We start from the raw sequence: 19460 nt of genomic DNA, 5'->3' as shown, positions 1-19460 counted from the left end.
ACTTACGATTGAGCTACTAAAAATGAAAGGTGCATATTATTGGTTTAGGTAATGACTTTCATTTCCTTCCAGACTTTCTTAAGTCATCCTATTCTCATAATCAATTCCATTCATATGTGGTCTCGGTTCATGCATGTATCATTCGAATGAGAGTATAGAATCAAGTGTTCCCTGCGTATTGTTCTAACCCGAACTATTTCGAGACATGTTTCTAAGTAATTTTGCAATCAAATAGTTAGTGTCATAGAATCAAGTGTCCCCTTCGTATAGAATCAAGAGTCTTACTAACTATTTCAAAACATGTTTCTAAGTAATTTTGCTACCGTCAAAATCATCTTTTTCATGCCCAAAATCGCTTCTATTTTAAAACTAGCTAATTCACGTCACTTTCAACTGAATCAAAGTCACTCTAAAAAGTGTGTAACCAATCGTTAATAGCACTCAAAGTAAGTTATTTATGTGTTATTTATTGTTAGTATCCATGCTTAATTGATAAATTTTATGCGCATAATAGTTTATTTGGTAAAAATTGAACCTTTGAAGCTAGAGTGAGTAATAATGAGTATAGAATTTGATCAAAGAAAAACGTGTCTTTTACTTCTTGAATTGTCGTCATCTTTTCTTTCCAATTCACACGTAAAGACCTAAAAAAATTTCTAACGTTTGTGTGAGGTAATACATATTCATAATGTTAGTAAATCTAGTAAGCGAACATAGATTCATAATTATATACAACATACAAATTTTATATTCTCATCACTGTGATAAAATCGTAACTACATTTAACCAAAATATAATAGCCAAGAAATTACAAATAAATTTTAATTTTAACCTTTCACTAAGCTTAATTGGACTCAACAAATTATTATAATCAAATTAAAAAAGTAATAATAATAAACTCGACATACTTCACTCTCGACGAACGATCTAGTCACAGGTTTTCACTTCTCAGTAAGTGAAAGATTTGTCCCCGGGTGTACGTTGAAAGCTTCTATAGTCGAACTCATTCGAGAGGGCTTGGTGGTCTTAAGAATGGTTCGGGTGGGGGTTCTCTTAAGAATAAAGAAGACAAATAGAATCTAATAAAAGTTTCTTCCGAAGTTGATTAAAATATTTTTCAACTATTTCCACAAATTAAATCTCAAACTATTAAGCTAATCAAATCATTATAACTCAATTTGGATAGAAACTTTCATATTAAATATATATGTATATCTTATTATATTACGTGAGATCCCACGTCGAATCGAGAGGGGAATGAAACATTTTTAACCTTGTGAGACTTATGGTGATATGTAATTGGCTAAGATGGACAATATTTGTTAGTGGTGGGCTTAAGCGGTTACAAATGGTATGAAAGCTAGACGAGGGCGCTACCTCCAAAAGGGTGGATTGTGAGATCCCACATCCGATGGAGAGGGGAAGGAAACATTATTTACAAGAATATGAAAATCCCTAACATACGCGTTTTAAAACAGTAAAAATAAAAATTTTATTTGGAGTGTTGGATTAAAGTAAAATTAAATGGATTGAAAAACAAAATTTTATAAAACTTAGCGCCATTTTTGAAGGCCAAATTGGGAGCGCCGAATCCCATTCCATGGAAGCATAGAAAACCCGGGAAAACACCAAAATCCCCAAACATTAAAATTAAAAACTTTTCAAACCCCAAAATCCAAAATCATTTGATGCAAATTGGGTCGCCATCTTTGTACCGCCAAATCCATTTTTCTGCGTTTTCACTTTCAAACCCTCTGCCAAAAAATGGCGGTCTTCTTGTTCCTCAATTCTTTTCCCCTCCCTACAAAGTCCCCCCTTCACACCTCCTTCTCCAACTCATCCTTCGCTCCTTCCATCTCTTTCGATTTCCTTTCCAATTTTCGATCCACCGAAAGGTCGATTGAGTTCAGGATCAAATGGCTGAGACTCAGAACTCTGTCCGTGTTACTCGTGCTTCCAAGAAGAGAGCTACGATGGCTTCCATGGCCGAGGATCAGCCCGCCACTAAAAAGCGGGTGGTTCTTGGAGAGCTTTCGAATATTCAGAACGTTACTGGCTCACTGCCACAGAAGAGAAGGGCCAAATCTCAGATTACCAAATGCAAGCCTAAGAAGAGAACTAAGGTTTGTGTTGCTCCGACGATCAAGGCGGCTGTTCTTGAAGATAATGAACCGAAGTTGAGTATTGATGATATCTTGGACGATCCTGAGATGAAGGGACCTTATTCCTCGGATATCTATTCTTATCTTCGCATAATGGAGGTAAGATTCTTCTCTGACTAATCACCTTGCTCGTGCAAATGGATTCTGATTTTGGAATTTGGAGTATTTTGTTTTCGTGATCTTGGTTGTTTCTAATGTGATGATTCTCTTTAGGCGGAACCGAAAAGAAGGCCAATTCCTAATTACATAGAGAAGATTCAGACGGATGTAAGTGCCAATATGAGAGGGGTTTTGGTTGATTGGATGGTTGAGGTTGCTGAGGAATACAAACTCGGCCCCGATTCTCTGTATCTATCCATCTCTTACATCGATAGGTACCTATCAATGAACATCCTCAGTAGGCAAAGGCTTCAATTGTTGGGCGTATCTTCAATGCTGATTGCCTCGTAAGTTCATCAATATTGAAGTTGTTAATGTTAGATCATAAGATCTGAAGGCCTAATTCTTGAATTTGTTTGATCAAACAGGAAGTATGAAGAGATCACTCCTCCACATGTGGAAGATTTCTGCTACATAACAGATAATACTTACAGAAGGGATGAGGTGAATATTTCCCTTCATAACTCAAACATAAATCTAGTTCTTGTTGCTGGGTATGCAATACTGAGGCATGATTTTGTGATGTTGTAAGGTTGTGAAAATGGAGGCTGATATACTTAAGTCTTTGAACTTTGAAATGGGAAATCCTACTGCCAAGACATTCTTAAGGCAAGTATAATTTAACTGCAGTTCTTCCTGTCTATTGGGATCTGATCTGTGCTTTTTGTATTGACTCGTTTGTTCTGGCTTCTTTATTTTGTCTACAGGAGGTTCACTAATATTGCTCAAGAAGATTTCAAAGTAGGTCCTGTTCTTTATATATGTATTCATTTTATCATGCTTGAACTTTGGATCAGCTTAGAGTTTTCTATTTACTAATGATATCCTTTATGCTCTGAACAGACACCAAGTCTGCAGTTGGAATTCCTGGGTCATTACCTTGCTGAGCTTAGCCTACTGGATTATAATTTTGTTAAGTTCTTGCCTTCTTTGGTTGCTGCTTCAGCTGTGTTTCTTGCAAAATTCATCATGTGGCCAAAGCTGCATCCTTGGGTAATAGCTTGTTTCAGACCCTTGTTTATTTAGCTATGAACTTGAAGTAATTTGCTAATATATGCGTGAATTGCAGGGTTCAAACATACAACAATACACAGGCTACAAGCCAGCTGATCTGAGGTCGTCTGTGCTTTTGTTACATGATTTGTACATGGCCAGAAGAGGAGGGTCTCTGATAGCTGTGAGAGAGAAATACAAGTTGCATATGGTAAGAAACTTCATCCACTATAGTTACATAGAGCCGATAGTTTAAGATGCTAATGTTTATGTTTCTGATTGGAACAGTTCAAATGTGTTGCAATGATGCCTTCACCCCCTGAGATACCGTTTTCCTATTTTGAAGAAGCTTAGATTGACACAAGGATCTTTGATCTAGTTTACTTGCTAATTTAGTTGACAAGAGAGGATCGGATTGGATATCTTGGTGTCTAATGAAGACATGATTTTAACACTCTGCTATTTGGGAAGAAAATTTGGGTTCATCTCTTAACCAGACTGGTGATTTTGGTACCTCAAAGATTAGGGTCTATGTTCATATTAGTTGAAATATGTTTATTATTTTGACCAGTTGGCCATTTTGTACTCCTTTGTACCTGTAAATTGGAAGTTACTACCATATGAATAACAGTAAAGTTTGCATCCATGGCCTTCTATATTTTCTGAACAAGAAACACAAATTTTCAGGACAAAGCAGCCAAGTCTAGGAAAACACATTATAAAACATCCTAAAAAAAGCCTGCTGGTTGAATGTATATCAGAGAACTATTAGAGTTTAAAAAACTGATTTTTAGAACACCAACAAGAAGCTTTGATATTCGTACAAGGAACTTATCTTCAAAGATGCTTTGGTTTCTTTTCTAACTAAATATTTGAGAGAATTACATTTCATGCATTAATCTGATGAATCTTTGCTTTTGATGTAAGAAATGGATCATAAAAGATCTGATGAATGTTTGCGCTTCAATCCTTGTAAAAAAACCCATCACATTAGATTGATACAAAAGACCACACCAGTAGTAAAATGAAAGTAAAATAAGAGATGATTCTGGGAGGGATATCCAATTGAAGGAAGCTTCCTCTGGAGCTTAGCTGAAGTGACGAGACCACTTTAAATTTCAAATGCATTTTCCTATGTTGAGCTAAAAATCTATTAACCATATTGAAGATGTGTTGAATCTGCTCATTTTCTGACCTTCATGTTTATCAAGCATCCGACTACAGTTGAATAAGGTATGTTACTTTCATCTCTAGTATCTCATGTAAGTTCTTTGGTGAATGCTCCTTGGCCAAGCTCCAGTTCAAACCTGGTCAATAGTCTTTGGATATAGTTCTTGTGATTTGCAAACTTAGAATTTATCTGTTCTGTCAATCCCAAATCTTTCATCTTGTATGCAATATTCAAATGGGATCTTAAACTTGCAATTGGAACCAAAACCTTCATGTTATAAATGTTCATCAGTGTGCTAGAGAAATGTTATTACATGCCAGTTATTATCTTTTAGTAAACACAACTATCATGTGTGACGTTTCAAAGCCTTTGCTTATAGCAAAAGTATAATCTCTTTTGTATCACTATCTAAAAGGTTGTCTTAGCCATGAAGAGATCATTTTGACGCACCTCTTCCTTTATTTCTTAGTTGAATGAAAAACTCGATAGTTCTGTCGTGTATACAACTCATCCAACTAACCATTCAGGAAGACAATTTTAGATTTCTTTTATTTCAGATCAAAATCAAAGCATGCAATTGAGGAGATTCAACGACCTAGTGATATTTGCCTGGAACAGGTGAAATTTCTTCTGTATAAATAATTGTCTTGTTTGTGTGAAAACCCCTAACCATGAATCTGATATCAATTTTTAGTTTTTCCAACTCCAATTTCAGGTTTAATCTTGAATACTATAATTTTCCAATCTTTCATCTCGCTGTTGGTGTTATCTTTGTTTATAGAATTTATTTGGCTATGTGTGATCGTTGTAGTTTGTTTTAATGTTTAAAAAATTTCAATTCTTTTAAATTGAAATCAAAACTTGCACATGTTATATAACTTTAGACTTATGTAAAATACCAAATCGGTTGGAGAGGAATGAAATTTTATTTATAAGGGTGTGTAAACCTCTCCCTAGCAAACACGTTTTAAAATCGTGAGGCTGATGACGATACGTAATAGGCCAAAGCGGACAACATCTACTAGCAGTGGACTTGAGCTGTAATATATAGAATTAGAGTCAGACTTCGAACAGTGTGCCAGTGATGACGTTGGATTCCCAAGGGGGGTGGATTGTGAGATTCCATATCGGTTGGAGAGGAAAACAAAATATTCCTTATAAGTGTGTAGAAATGTCTCCCTAGCAAATATGTTTAAAAACTGTGAGGCTGACGGCGTTACGTAATAGGCCAAAGTGGACAATATCTACTAGCGGTGGGCTTGGGCTATTACGATGGATTTCTTGCCATTATGATTATTCAAACTTAACCTATGACCCATTAGGATCATGACACATGGTGGAATGAAAGCTCTCTCTCCCAGCTATGAACCTCCTCAAAAGGGGTTAGATATAATAAGCAATCCTTTTAATGTGATGAGTGAAGTGAAGCACTAATGCCCGTGATCTAGTTTGTTAATTAAGATTTAGGATTGAGGAAAAGCGACCATTTGTGAGCATGCCTTCCTTATGATATGAACTCTTTTTTCCTCCCTTTTAGGCCTAAGTTTCATTGTAGTTAATGAAAACTTGATTTGCATTGTTAATCTTTTATTAACAAAATAGTCTTTTCTCTCCGAGTTATTGCAACAACTCAAGCCCACTACTAGTAGATATTGTTCTCTTTGTGCTTTCACTTTCGGGCTTTCCTTCACAGTTTTTAAAACGTGTTTGCTAGGGAGAGGTTTTCACACCCTTATAAAGAATGTTTCGTTCTCCTCTCCAACTGATGTGGGATCTTATATTTATCTAACCTAGTTGGTTCAAGAGCTACAATATCAGTACCATAACTCTCTTATCTTTCACGCTTAGACTAAACATATCGCGACTGATAGCCAACTTTGCTTGTATGCAGGTCCTTCAACGACGACGAAAGGATACAGAAGGGTGTTCTACAATTGAACACAATTACCACGTAATCAGGTATTTTGGTGTATTATTTTTCGAGCTTTCTTCTTTCTTTCGTCAAGAATTAAGTTGATTCAAACTTCGAACTAAATAATATCATACCATTGTGAGTATATAAAGAAGTCTGGTCATTCATCGTCATACTACTAGAAAGTCTCTAGAAAGTCTCTTAGCTTGAGACTCAAACCAACTCCTTTGTAATTGGATTGAAGAGTTAGAGGTGGAAGTGTTAAAAAGTTGGGTCCAAAAGGGTTTCTGAATCCAAGTCTAATCCACCCCTAAGCATCTGAAATAAACCAGAGGTTGAGATAGATAGATGAGGGAACCACTTTAACACAGAAAGCAAAAGGAGATTAATTGTGTTGTAGGAAGGAAAGGAGAGGAAATTGGGAGATTGTAGTACGTTTTAGGCGTGGATTTGACCACTCAAAAACGTCTGCTTTAAGCAATGCCCAAATTAAAGATAGATAAAGAAAAAGGAAGATTTGTGTCCGCATTTGTTAGGGGCCCTTGAAAATGCAAACAAATTTAAACCCATTGCCCACTGCCATCCGACAAGATTTGCCCACTTGAAGGACAGCTGAAGAAAAGCATTGCACAACACCCAATAATACCAATATACTATGTTGTTACTTCTCTTCTTTTTCTATTTCATCAAAAGCTTACAAAAAGGCTAACCTAATACCTCCTCCAAAAGTTTCTCCTTGAGCTTAGAAAATCATCTTGTCCTCTAAACACAGTTTAACATAAAATGTGCTAAAAAGTTGGATCTGCCGTGTAACGAACCGATTTTTGAAGAATAGGTCGACCACATGAGACTTTTGTGATTTAAAAGTTGAAAAGAAATTTTAAGTATTATCAAATAAGACAATTCGAACAAAATAAAACATAGTTTCCAAAAGTACCATTTTAAAAAACAAATGAAGATACGAAGTCTAAAACAAATATCTCCCACATAAATCATAACAGTACTATGGTACCCATGCAAAGTTTTAAACGCATGAAAACTTAATATAAAAACAAGAAGACATAGACCCATTAAACAACCATGACCTAGTTTTGAAAAAAATGAGTATGAAACAATCACATAACAAACAATATATATATATATATATATAACGTTCACTAAGAGCATTCAATAGGAAAATCACTTCAATAATGTCGATTCCCACAAATATATTCTGACTGACCTAACCAAACTTTATCACTAGAATCACAACGTACAATCATTGAACTTGATACACACAAATCTCTTTCAGAATGCCCAAAATTAGTGTTAAATTGAACAAATTTGAAGTAAATTCATCAAAATAAAGTGTGAATGGAAGAGAAAACACACTTAAGAACCAATCAAATCAATTTGAAAACTAATGAAAAATCTTCCAAACCAGATGGAAACTGAGGAAAATAGTTGAAGTGGTGAAAAACTAAATTAAACAAAAGTTGAACCGTTGAATTGGACCAAATCAAACCAATTGTAAATTAGATGATTGAACTTTACTTCCACAAACCATGTGCCAAATCTCAACATGTAACAACTCACTTGTTGAGAGATTGGAGTCACAAAGTGATATGAAATATTTAAAAATACACAATAATTTAGAACTTATTTGAAAGATGAAATAACATAAGATATTCATAAAACTAATTAAAAAAAAAAAAACCCACATTTAAAACTATATCACAAACAAACCATAATTAAAAGGCATAAAAAAGAGGGAAAAAAAAAAAGAATTTACTTTTTAGAAGAGTGAAGAGGGAAGAGTGGGAAACACATAAAATGATATAGGCATTTAAATATCCAGCATTTTCTGTTCTTATTACTAATTAATTAAGAAAAGTTAAATTAAATTATTAGTCCCGTGAACCAGAATAGCGCCAAATCCACACTACAACTACTCAACTCCCCGTCTCGATTTCAAAGCCCATGATTTCATTTTATACCCCTTTTTCTCTTCCTTCACTGCCCAACAGACAAACCCAGTCGCCTTTTCCCTTCTGCCTCTCTTTCCATGCGGTTCTTCAAGCTGCCGTTCATGGCGGTGCCTTTGCTGCTGCTGCTCCTCCTCTCAGGCGACATTAATGGAGAAGCCAATACCAATACCGTGAAGCTACAAAGCCAAGCAACCAAAGACGGCAACAGACAAATGAAAGAGCAACGTAGGATGAGGCCATTCCATGTATTCATGTCCAGTAAGAGGAAGGTTCCAAATGCTTCAGATCCACTCCACAATCGTTGAGTTTTCTTCCCCTTTTCTCTTCTTTTTCCTTTTCCTTTCATCGGTATATATAAACAAAATCTTCATACTATTATATTATATTATATGTAACAACATTTTGGATGTCTTTGGATGGCTGCCTGGCTGCCTGGCTGTTCGATCATACTAGAAGCTTTTATGTGATTAGTTTTTACGGCGATTGTGTAATCTGATATGGTGTTAAGTGTGGCTGTGGCTTGTCTTATGAGATAAGGCAGCTGGATGTTTCATTTCTTTGGAAGATAATGGGAAGGGATACATGGGCTAGTTTGAATCCTATACTTACAATTTTATGTGACAGGATGAGGTTTGTTTGATAATTAGTCATCTACTTAAGTTTTATTTTGTTTACTTAAGTGATTGATTTTGAGATAATTAGTTTTTTTTTCCTCAAATCTAACCTTTTTTTTATATTGGGAAGGAATGAAATGTATTTTTTTTTTTTTTTTTTTTACATAGGTGGTCCTTATACGGCAATTTTCTAGCATATTCCATGACCATTTTATGTATAATCTAGATAATACATGTGCTATCGTTACAATGATACATGAATAATTTAGTACATATATCTACCAAATGAATTTGTAAATGTTCGGCTGTATAATTAATGATGAACTAAGTTTTTTTTTTCTTTTAAAGTAGAACGTGTGTTTTTTGCTTTAAAAGTCATGTGAGCATGGTAAATGTTCCAAGTTGAATGATAAATTTGACGTGACACTCAAGTAAAGGATGTGTACATAAATGAATCAAAATCAAGTCCAAAAAGGGTGATATAACTAAAAAAGTCTTAAAAGAAGTGAAAGTTACTATATTTACTAACAAAGAGCATCTACTTTTTTGGTGGATCAATCATAGGAACTTCATAGTCAAGCTTGCTTTGCTTGACCTAGATAAATTTGAATCGAGAATAGGGCTAGGTTGGTTTTCAATAGGAACAACGTTTGTCGGTCGGCAATGTTTTGTCTGGTTCATAAATTTGGAGTAGCTCTTGTAAGAATAGAATTTATGAACGGTCATTTTCATATAAGAGAATTATAAATGTCTTTTTTATTTTTTAGTTTTAGTTTTACCATTTTAGAAGCAACCTTCTTCCTCATTTTAGCTACGTCCACTCATTAATTTCAAGTTTTATAATATATTTTCTTTATTAAAGAAATTTTATTTGAAGTATTATATTTATTAAGGACCGACTCAACCAGCCCATCAAACATATATGTTTAGAACAATTTGGGACTATTCAACAACATAGTCAATATAATCAAATGATCGAGCACCATGCAAAGTGGACACTAGTTCCACCATATAGATTAGTGTCACTCTGGAGATACAACACTCTTGTAAAGTGAAAGTAGTGTAAATGGAGGTCTAGTGCAACATAAAAATACACAATTTTACATATATTCAGACCTCGTCGCTAACTTAAGTATCAGAATTTTCAAGCATTCTTTCTTCCAATGACGAATGCAAAAATTTAGTAACACTAGCAAACATATTCTACTTAAATTGCTATAATAACTATAATATAATAATCATCTCGACCCTATTATAACAATAATTTCCTTACTCAAGAAGCAAACATATGAAAAATAAAGGATATAAACTGTAATTACCACAAACGAGCCCAACCTCAAGTTCTTATAATATAGTCAATTAGTAGTCGAGGATTAAGCTTACAAAATGTTGTTCTAAAGACATTTTTCGTTCTATACAAGTTACAAACAAACTACAACAATTATCTCAATAGAACTTAAAATAATTTTAAAAATTTTAAAAACATTTTTAAAATATATAGTAATTAAGAATTTTTGTTAAATAGCGAAAGTTATCCATAATAATTTATAAAATAAAGAATTATGGTAAAATAATAAAAGAATAAGGAGGAGTATAATATATTTGATAAATATGGTAAGCCATCAACGCAGCGCACACGCGACGCCGTTATCAGCCGTCTGATCGAAACCCTTTCCTCCCCTTACATGTTCTCTAAGCCATACGGCACTATTCCAGCGGACGAAGCTGCTTTTGTCGCGCTAAGCATCGAGGAGGAGGCGTATGCCATTACCAATGGCTCCCCTGCCACCATGGACGACGGCATCGAAATTCTCCAGGTCTCTACTCTAAGCAGATCAGTAAGCGGATGCTTGAGGCGGTAAACCCAACTTTTGAAACTGAAACTTGAATATCTATCTGTTTGGTCTTAATTTTATTGCCCTGTTTGAGCTTCTTTTACTGGAGATCTGCTTGTTCATTATTTGTTCTTCTTGTGTTCTATGATCTTAAATGCAATGAAAAATGGAAGCGTTTTTTTGCCTAGAGATTTCTTCATTGGTTAATTTAATGTGGCTTGAATCTTCTTTGTTTTCTTGGAATTGGAATCCTTCCATTGTTCCTCCATTAGCTAGAACTCGTCTCTCTAGAACTCTAATTAGTTGTTTGCCCAACAAAGCACTTAAACCCATTGAATATTGTGTAGTCTCATTCATCATTGACTAAGAATTTGTGTTGAAGATAGTTTGTAATTTCTCGGAAGTGAAGTGAACTGAGTCTATGAGATCTCACATCATCATTTGGAGAAGAGAACGAAGTATTCTTTATAAGGGTGTGGAAACCTTCCACTAGCCCACGATGTTTTAAAAACCTTGAGGGAAGCTTGGAAGAGAAATTTCAGAGAGGACAATATCTGCTAGCGGTGGACTGTTATGGGTGTGCCGGTAAGGATGCTGGGTGTCACAACCATAGTATGAAGAGAGTAGGTTGTGACCCTCACGCCATGACAAGTAAAAGGGCGTCCCTCAAGAGACGCCCCATCCGGCCATATGCGGGCCAACATAGAAGAATGCCATGATGCGATCGAGGAGGACGATACATCATCCAACACACCACCACGCAAAGTGGGTATTGAAGATATATGTTGAGACATAAGCATAACAGAGACATCAGCATAGACATGAAGGACAAGATAGGCTTGTTGAAGGGCCAGGTAGGGCCCCGGGCCTTAACCTCAAAAGTCGGGGTTTCGGAAGGAATTTGGGCATGCGGTTCGGGAGTTAAGTCCGTCCATATGAAATATGAATGCTCGCCAAGTTTGGTGTCAATCGGACATTGGACGGACAATGCACGACACCGTATGACACCTCACCAAAATCATGTCTACACCTGGTAGAATGAAAATGGCTCAAAATGTACTATAGGGGTACCATGGTGTTAGCTCTCCACCACTCCTGAGCCCTGTGGCCTAAGTGAGCTACCCTGTGGCACATACGTGTGTCACAGTGTGGGCGAGCGTGTCGAGACGAGTGTCTCGAGCGACTTCCTTTGAAATGGGTTTTTGAAGGACAGTACCAGACGGCACGGGTGTGCCGGTATTGCGCCCTAGCCCGCATGTTGGAGGTTGCTACATACACCCGCTATCAGGGACGGTATTCGTAAATGACTCGGCATGGGCACGGGAGGGCCTATGCCTCGATAGAACCCAGATGGATGGATGTTCGGGAAGTCCCGATGAGATGAACGACACGCGGGCCCATTCTCGACGGCATGACCAAATGAGTTATGATGGCCGACGACATCCCGAGACTCGGGATGGCGCCAAGACATATGGACCCTATCGATGGGGATCGAGATGACAAGATGAGATGCGACGTTATATTGAGAGACCTTGGCCCGAGTAGAGGCAAGGTCGAGCCGAATGAGTTGGTCTAGCGTACAGGCAAGTCGGATGTGTCGCAGATGATTGAACATACACGCATAGGCGGCGTATGTGGTTGAACAAGCTTGGATTCCGCACAAGCGATGTTCGATTGGCGAAGACAAACCTCTCCTAAGGTCCGACGAAACCACAAAGTCGGGGCGAAAAATACATATGGGGCTTAATTCCCCTTAAGGCTAGTCGTGAGCGTGTATAGATCACGACGCCGCACGGTCAAGAAGGTAGGACTGTGACACTGGGCACCGAAGGGGGTAGATTGTGAGATTCCATATCGATTCAAGAGAGGAACGAGTCTCTCAAAGGTGGGTGGATTGTGAGATCCCACATAAGTTGGAGAGGAGAACAAAACATTTTTTTTACAAGGGTGTGAAAACCTCCTCCTAACAGACGCGTTTTAAAAACCTTAAGGGGAAACCCAAAAGGGAAAGTTCAAAGAGGACAATATCGACTAGTCGTGGGCTATTATAGAGTCCGTCAGAGCTTCACGGGGCCCTGAAAGGAGGTGGATTGTGAGATCTCACATTAGTTGGGGAGGAGAACGAAACATTTTTTATAAGGGTGTGGAAACCTTCCCGTTTCAGACGCATTTTAAAAACCTTGAGGGGAAGCCTGGAAGGAAAAATCTAAAGAAGACAATATCTACTAGTAGTGGGCTTAGACCGTTACAAATGGTATTAGAGCCAGACATCAGGTGATGTGGCAGCGAGGAGGTTGAGCCCCAAAGAGGGGTTGACATGAGGCTGTGTGCTAGTAAGAACACTGGGCCCTGAAAGGGGTGGATTGTGAGATTCCACATATGTTGGAGAGGGGAACGAAATATTTTTTATAAACGAAACATTCTTTATAAGGCCTCTCCCTCGCGTTTTAAAAACTCTGAGGGGGAGTCCTTCTCGAAAAGTTAATACAAGAAAATGAAAGCCAATCCATAAACATGTAAAGTTTATACATTTGCATAGGCGGAGATCAAAGTGTGAAGTGTACATATAACCCATTTGTAGAGGGAAAAAAGAAAGAAAGATAAAGAACCCATTTGTAACGCACAAACCAACAACAAACAAAGAATGGTCAGAAGTTTCTTTGAATCATGTCTTCAACTAATGTCCTGGTCCTCTTTTGCTCGGTCCAGAAGCATGCTTGAATGCCCATCTTCCCTTCCAACCACCGCCAAATCTAACGAACCCAGTCGCATTACCTTTCCCGACATGCTCCCGGCCAATTCCCATCACAGCCCGAGTATCTCCCATCGATGTGAGCACCCTGCAATCCACATGAACAAACACCATTGCCAACAGTATGATCACAGCCAAAACTCCAACACAACCACGCTTCATCCTTCCTTGTGAATCTTCCAAATATGTTCATACATTTAAACTACCAAATTCTTTGACTCTGCCTTTCATTTCCCACTGAGAGAACATTGACTTATCGGAAACACAAGGCCAGTTGTTCATACGTGAAGAAAAAGTCAGAAAAAGGAAGAAAGTTGTTTAGCAGGGCCACCGCCACAAGATCTGACGCAAAAATTAGACACTTTTATGAATCACATACAGCTTCCATCCATCGGCACGCGGGTTGTATCTTTTTGTGATATATAATTTATAATTGTTGAAGAAGTTCTTCTGGTGTGAAATTTCATCATCCTTTTGGGCGTCATAGTTCATGCGAGGAAGTTTCGTTTAAAGAGAATTGATTATGATTATTTATGTATCTGGAAATAACATGCAGAGATCATAAAGTGAGTGATGAGAATAAAGGGGAAGCGTTGTAGATATTAGTGTGTGTGTTTGGGTATGAAATGATTGATTCAGGCTGGCGATTTGCTGCCTTTTCTTGGCTCATGCATGCCCTCGATCCAATTTGGTTCTTATGACAAAATTGTAAGATCTCGAACTCTAAACCCTTGCTCGATCCAAATTTAACTTAAGCTCGAAGTTGGTGTGACGAGCATAACACTCGTGTGCAACACATTACTATTACGTGAAGATTATGTGAAAGTTTTCTTCTACAAATTTTGACAACAGTTGTAGAACCTGATCTCTAATGAGAAATTAAATACCTAATTCTTTCTACAAGTTTAAATTTTCGTAATTTCATTAAGATCTTTGGAGGACTTTTGCATCAGTTTCATGAAGTTAGAGTTGAGTTGTATTGGAAGTTGGAGTTCCAGCCTAAGTCAATAACGATAAGTTTTCTAGTTTTAGATTAAATTTGAGCGTGTTTATTTCCTCCCATAGTTGATTAAAACCTATGAGAAAAATATTTTTGTAAAGATGGATTAAAACTTTACAAGTTTGGTGCAAAAACTAAGTGGATTAAGACTCTACTACTTTATGGTCGTGTGGAAGAGTGTACCAACTAACCTTCCATATATGATGTTTAGATTAATAGGTACCATATTGTCCTAATAGTACTTTATAAGGTAGCACCTCAACTCGAGACGTCGTTCATTCTCTGCGTAAGCAAAGCAAACTTCTTAAATCTAAGAATAGAAAATTAGTTCACCCTAGAGATGATATTTGTCACGCACTAGACTTGCAGGGTAAGAAATGGGTGAACCACCTCTTTTGAATCCAAAATGAGTCTTTGAGCGGCTAGAAAACATTTTGGAACTTTGAGGCCCCTAAGAACTCAGATAGTTGTAAAGATTAGGCTCGAACTTTCTAGAGCCTATATAAAAGTTTGTAGATATCAATTAGTTTAAAGATGTAATGAGAGCTTAAAAGTAGTTGTTTATTGAGTATTGCTCTTTTCTCTGTTTTTTTAGGTGTTCGAAAGTTGTTGGTTGAGGTGGGGGCGTCGTCCTTCTTTGGTTTGAGACTTTTGTATTTTGTTTTGTAATTGTACTCGGATCCCATTTTCCCATTTATAATAAATTTGAACATACCTGTATTTTTATCTTTTATTTTTATTTTATTTGCTTTTAATCTTTGTTCTTTTTTAGTCACGGTCCGAGATTCCAATCTTCGAAAATCAAATCGTGAAAACAGTTGGACACTATTTGTGGGACAAAAAAAAAAATTCTACATAAATGTGTACGTTATATTTAAATAAACAAAGTATGAATAAAAGATAACGAGAGATATTGAAGGAGATAATTCCGATAGAGACCGACCACCCCTTTGAACATGTTAATGGGATATTCATTCAATTCATTGCACATCTTTCAAATTTATGTCAAAAGAGCCCAATATCTTGACAATAGATGGAATTTTCTTTTTAAGAACGAAATGAAGAAAAAAAAGACGATAGAAGGAAAAATTGGTCAATACGAGCATAACTTTTACGTATTTAAAACTTTGTTTGCTTTTCTCAAGATCAATAGTTTAGTGATCGAGTTTTGAATTATATATGTTTTCTATCTTTAATGATTGAATTTTGGATCATATCTCAAAGTATAAGTAGCGATAAACAAAAAACTAACAGATTTTATTATAACGAGTATGCATTATCATTCGTTCTAATTAAAACTTTACTAATTTATTTTGGGTTTATGATGAATGATAAACAATTTAAAAGCTATGATTATGCAAATGATTGCACCACATCGATCCATTATGATGAATTATTGTAGGATAAGATGGAGGAAGATAAAAGGAAACTAAATTGGTGTATGAGTAGAGATGGAGGGTACATATCCTATTCGTACTCCTTGTCCTTCCCAACCACTTCATACCAACTCAATTATCATCTTCTCAATTTCTAACATCTCAATAATTAATTTTAGGCCTTACACACAACCACAAACTTTTAACGACATAGTGTGACTATGTCGGGCCACTCTATGTGCATCTAACTAACATTTCATTATCAATAATTCATAAAAGGTTAGTATTCGAGTATGTAAAATTTCACATTGAAAGGAGAATGAAGCATTTCTTATAAATGTGTGGAAACCTCTCTCTAACTGTTGCATTTTAAAATCATGAGGTTGACGACGATATGTAACGAGTTAAAATGAACAATATCTGCTAATTGTAGGTTTAAGCTGTTACAAATGGTATCAAAGACAAACACTGGACAATATGTGAGCGAGGATGCTGGCCTCCCAAGGGAATGAATTGTAAGATCTCACATTGGTTGGAGAGGAGAACGGTGGACTTGAGGATAAGTCACCATAGATTTGAACTCATTTGTTCAATTTTTCCTACATCTTCTGTGACATGGTCACGTTACTTACTCCTCCCAACATACCAACATGAGTTCTTCTAGCATGTTTTGTCCTCACACATGCATTTCAGGAAAATTCATAAAGGTCATCCAACATAAAATTACTTTAAATCTTTAACGTGGTCTCAATTCATTTAAGTATCTAGACCTCGTTAGGGAGAAGTAGGATAATTTGTGGTATAAGGATTGAAGTTGTTGCAAGGAGGTCACCACAACTTTACACCTAAGCACTTTCCAAACTACTAAATTCTCTATTATTATTTAATATTTCCTTTTTTGTGTTTCTTGAAAATTTAATTTATATGAACTATTTATTATTTTTATTATTTATTTTCTTTTTTTATCAATATTTTCACGCTCCTAGTAAATTATTGATTACGTGCCGCCATTTGATAAGACCAAGATATTGTTAAACTCACGGGTAATCTGGGTTATTTCATTCTAGTTTTAGTGTAAGTTGTCTCATTTTCAAATCTAGTTTGCTATCATATGAAACGTTCTTTGCCACAGATAAACTACTAAGGTAGTCGGCTTGACCCTAGTAGTATAACAATGAGAAGGTGATACGAGAGAGACCCTGTTGGAGATCCTCTAATCGCACCCACTTAGTGTACGTATTGCATTGCTAGGTACATATAAGTCATACTAAGTCTAAAAAAATATGCATGTGAACCTCATAGCGAGTGATAGGTCTCTCATTAAAGATTAACTCATAATCCTCTACTAATACCACAATCGTACAATCATATGATATACACGAGATAGAATGTTATGCAATCATGCCTCAAGTGTACTCATAATTTACTCTATTCACATGTCTCTCGATAAATCATAGTACCTACTTGCATATGCTAACATAAATAAAACATTCATCCTACGAGCAAAACTGGCACAAAAATACTACCACCCATATGTTGGTATCATTAAAATTTGATTTTTTTTATTACAATTTTAGAAAATGAAAACTTACCAAATAATTATTTTTTTAAAAGGATAATAAAAAGCAATCGATATCTAAGAATTGATGGTAAAATGATTTATAAAATCATATATTGAACTGTATTTTAGGATAAGTCCAAAGACCAACTAGTCAGCTCTTGATGACCCCATTTTCAATTACATTTCTCCAACATATTGTCCCCAATTTATGTCACGGGTAGGCATGACCTCTATTTACATGACTAAGTTTAGGGCATGAGCATAACTTTGATACCATGTTAGATGAATACGACTCTACGCATAAACGATCATTGGCTTTGCTTTGGGATTCCCCAAAAGAAAGTCTCATGCTAATAGAGATAGTATTTCATCTAACATGTTCTACGTGCACTTTGAAATTCCCTTATCTTCCACTATATCGGGTTTTATTTGCTATTAATTTTATATGTATTTGCAGCTTTTCAAAAACAAACGACATTGGACTGAAAAACTTAAACGAAGTTTAAGAGAATTGTTTCTTTCTCTTCTTCTCTGCAATAAATCAAAGATTAAAAGAAGTTTTGAACAACATCCTTGTATGGAATTGGAACACTCTAAAACACCTTCATCCATTGCTCTTCTTCTCTGTACACTGCCAAAATTATTGTGATTTCTGTAGAACATGGAGGGGTGGGGTTCGGTTTATGGCGTTTCTGCTAATCGACCTTGCTTATTCCAATCCGCTTAACTACAGCGTTTCCGATGGCCTCGCTCTGCACATTCCAACCCTTCTCCTCAATCCCAGACATGTATTTCCTCACTTCGATTTTGATCATCTCCTGCATCGCACTCAAGAACTCCGCACTGAATACCTCCGATTCCTTTGTAGTACCTACCGGAGGAGTTGCCTCGGGTATCTTCAGGGTCGGGCTCGCTACCGAATCTGACCCGTATCCGGATGTCGAATTCGATCCTGGCAATGACAGGCAGAGCGAGGTGGGAGGATCGTTAACAATCGAACCGCTTCTAGCTAAAGGTCTATACACGGGCGGCGATAGAGACGAATCGCTCAAATCAGATCCGGATGGACTACTCGGGTTGAATCCAAACCCGACAGGACCCGGACCAACACTGGCGGATCTCTTCAATGGCGGATCGTTGAAATCTTCACCCATAGCGGAGGATTTACGCTTAAGCGTCGAATTCCAGTGATTCTTAATCGCGTTATCGGTACGGCCGTTCAAAAGACGAGCAATCGTGGCCCATTTATTACCAAATTTGGCATGAGCTTTGAGAATGGCTTCATCCTCTTCAGCAGTAAACGCCCGATGCTCCACCTGAGGAGAAAGCTGATTACACCACCGGAGACGGCAGGATTTTCCAGATCGACCTGGAATCGACTTACTAATCAACGACCAATTCCTCGGTCCATAGCTTTCAACCAACCTCTTCAACGATTCATCCTCTTCAGGACTCCACGGACCCTTAATCCGATCCAAATCCTTCCTCACCGAATCCATCGAACAAAGATTCTAACAATACTAAATAACAAATTCAAATCCACAAAAAGAAAAAGAAAAAGAAAAAGAAAGAAACCCTTACGAAAATCTGTACAGAAGAAGAACAAGAGAAGGATTTGGAGAAGCGGTGGAGGCGGAGCCTCACCCTGTTTGTTGAAGAAGAAGTGAAGAAAGAAAAGAGGGTATTTATATGAGAAAGGATAAGAATGACCGGTTGAGCCGGTTGTTTCCAGTAGAGGATGCTTCGAGGGAAGGTAGTTAATCGCATACAGCTGTTATAGACACGTGTCAAATAAATACAGCGCGTGTTTTGACGTAGCTGGGACCCATTTAGACTAATACACCACGGCAGTTAAATGGTAAAAAAAAAAAAAAAAAAAATAACCGCATTTTGAAAAATTATAAAATTAAACTAATTAAAAAATGGAAAGAGGGAGCCGTTGGAAAAGGACGTTAAAT

The 19460-nt window shown here is 36.8% G+C and overlaps 2 protein-coding genes across 2 annotated transcripts; one reads left to right on the top strand and one right to left on the bottom strand.

Moving 5' to 3' along the window:
* Window positions 1-1703: 1703 nt before the first annotated feature.
* On the top strand, window positions 1704-3968 carry LOC111496542 (putative cyclin-A3-1). The gene is made up of 8 exons (XM_023147015.1): window positions 1704-2261; window positions 2376-2608; window positions 2690-2765; window positions 2854-2930; window positions 3029-3062; window positions 3165-3314; window positions 3391-3525; window positions 3603-3968. Exons 1-8 carry the CDS (start codon window positions 1917-1919, stop codon window positions 3666-3668), a joined length of 1116 nt encoding a protein of 371 aa, XP_023002783.1. The 5' UTR covers window positions 1704-1916; the 3' UTR covers window positions 3669-3968.
* Window positions 3969-17979: 14011 nt separating this feature from the next.
* LOC111496118 (transcription factor MYB44-like) lies at window positions 17980-19165 on the bottom strand. The gene has a single exon (XM_023146411.1). It carries the CDS (start codon window positions 18999-19001, stop codon window positions 18198-18200), a length of 804 nt encoding a protein of 267 aa, XP_023002179.1. The 5' UTR covers window positions 19002-19165; the 3' UTR covers window positions 17980-18197.
* Between the last annotated feature and the right edge of the window lie 295 nt (window positions 19166-19460).

Source organism: Cucurbita maxima, unplaced genomic scaffold (genome assembly GCF_002738345.1).
Source record: "Cucurbita maxima cultivar Rimu unplaced genomic scaffold, Cmax_1.0 Cma_Scf00022, whole genome shotgun sequence".
In the NCBI taxonomy this organism is placed as follows: domain Eukaryota; kingdom Viridiplantae; phylum Streptophyta; class Magnoliopsida; order Cucurbitales; family Cucurbitaceae; genus Cucurbita; species Cucurbita maxima.
This window is presented reverse-complemented; position numbering and strand designations above follow the sequence as displayed.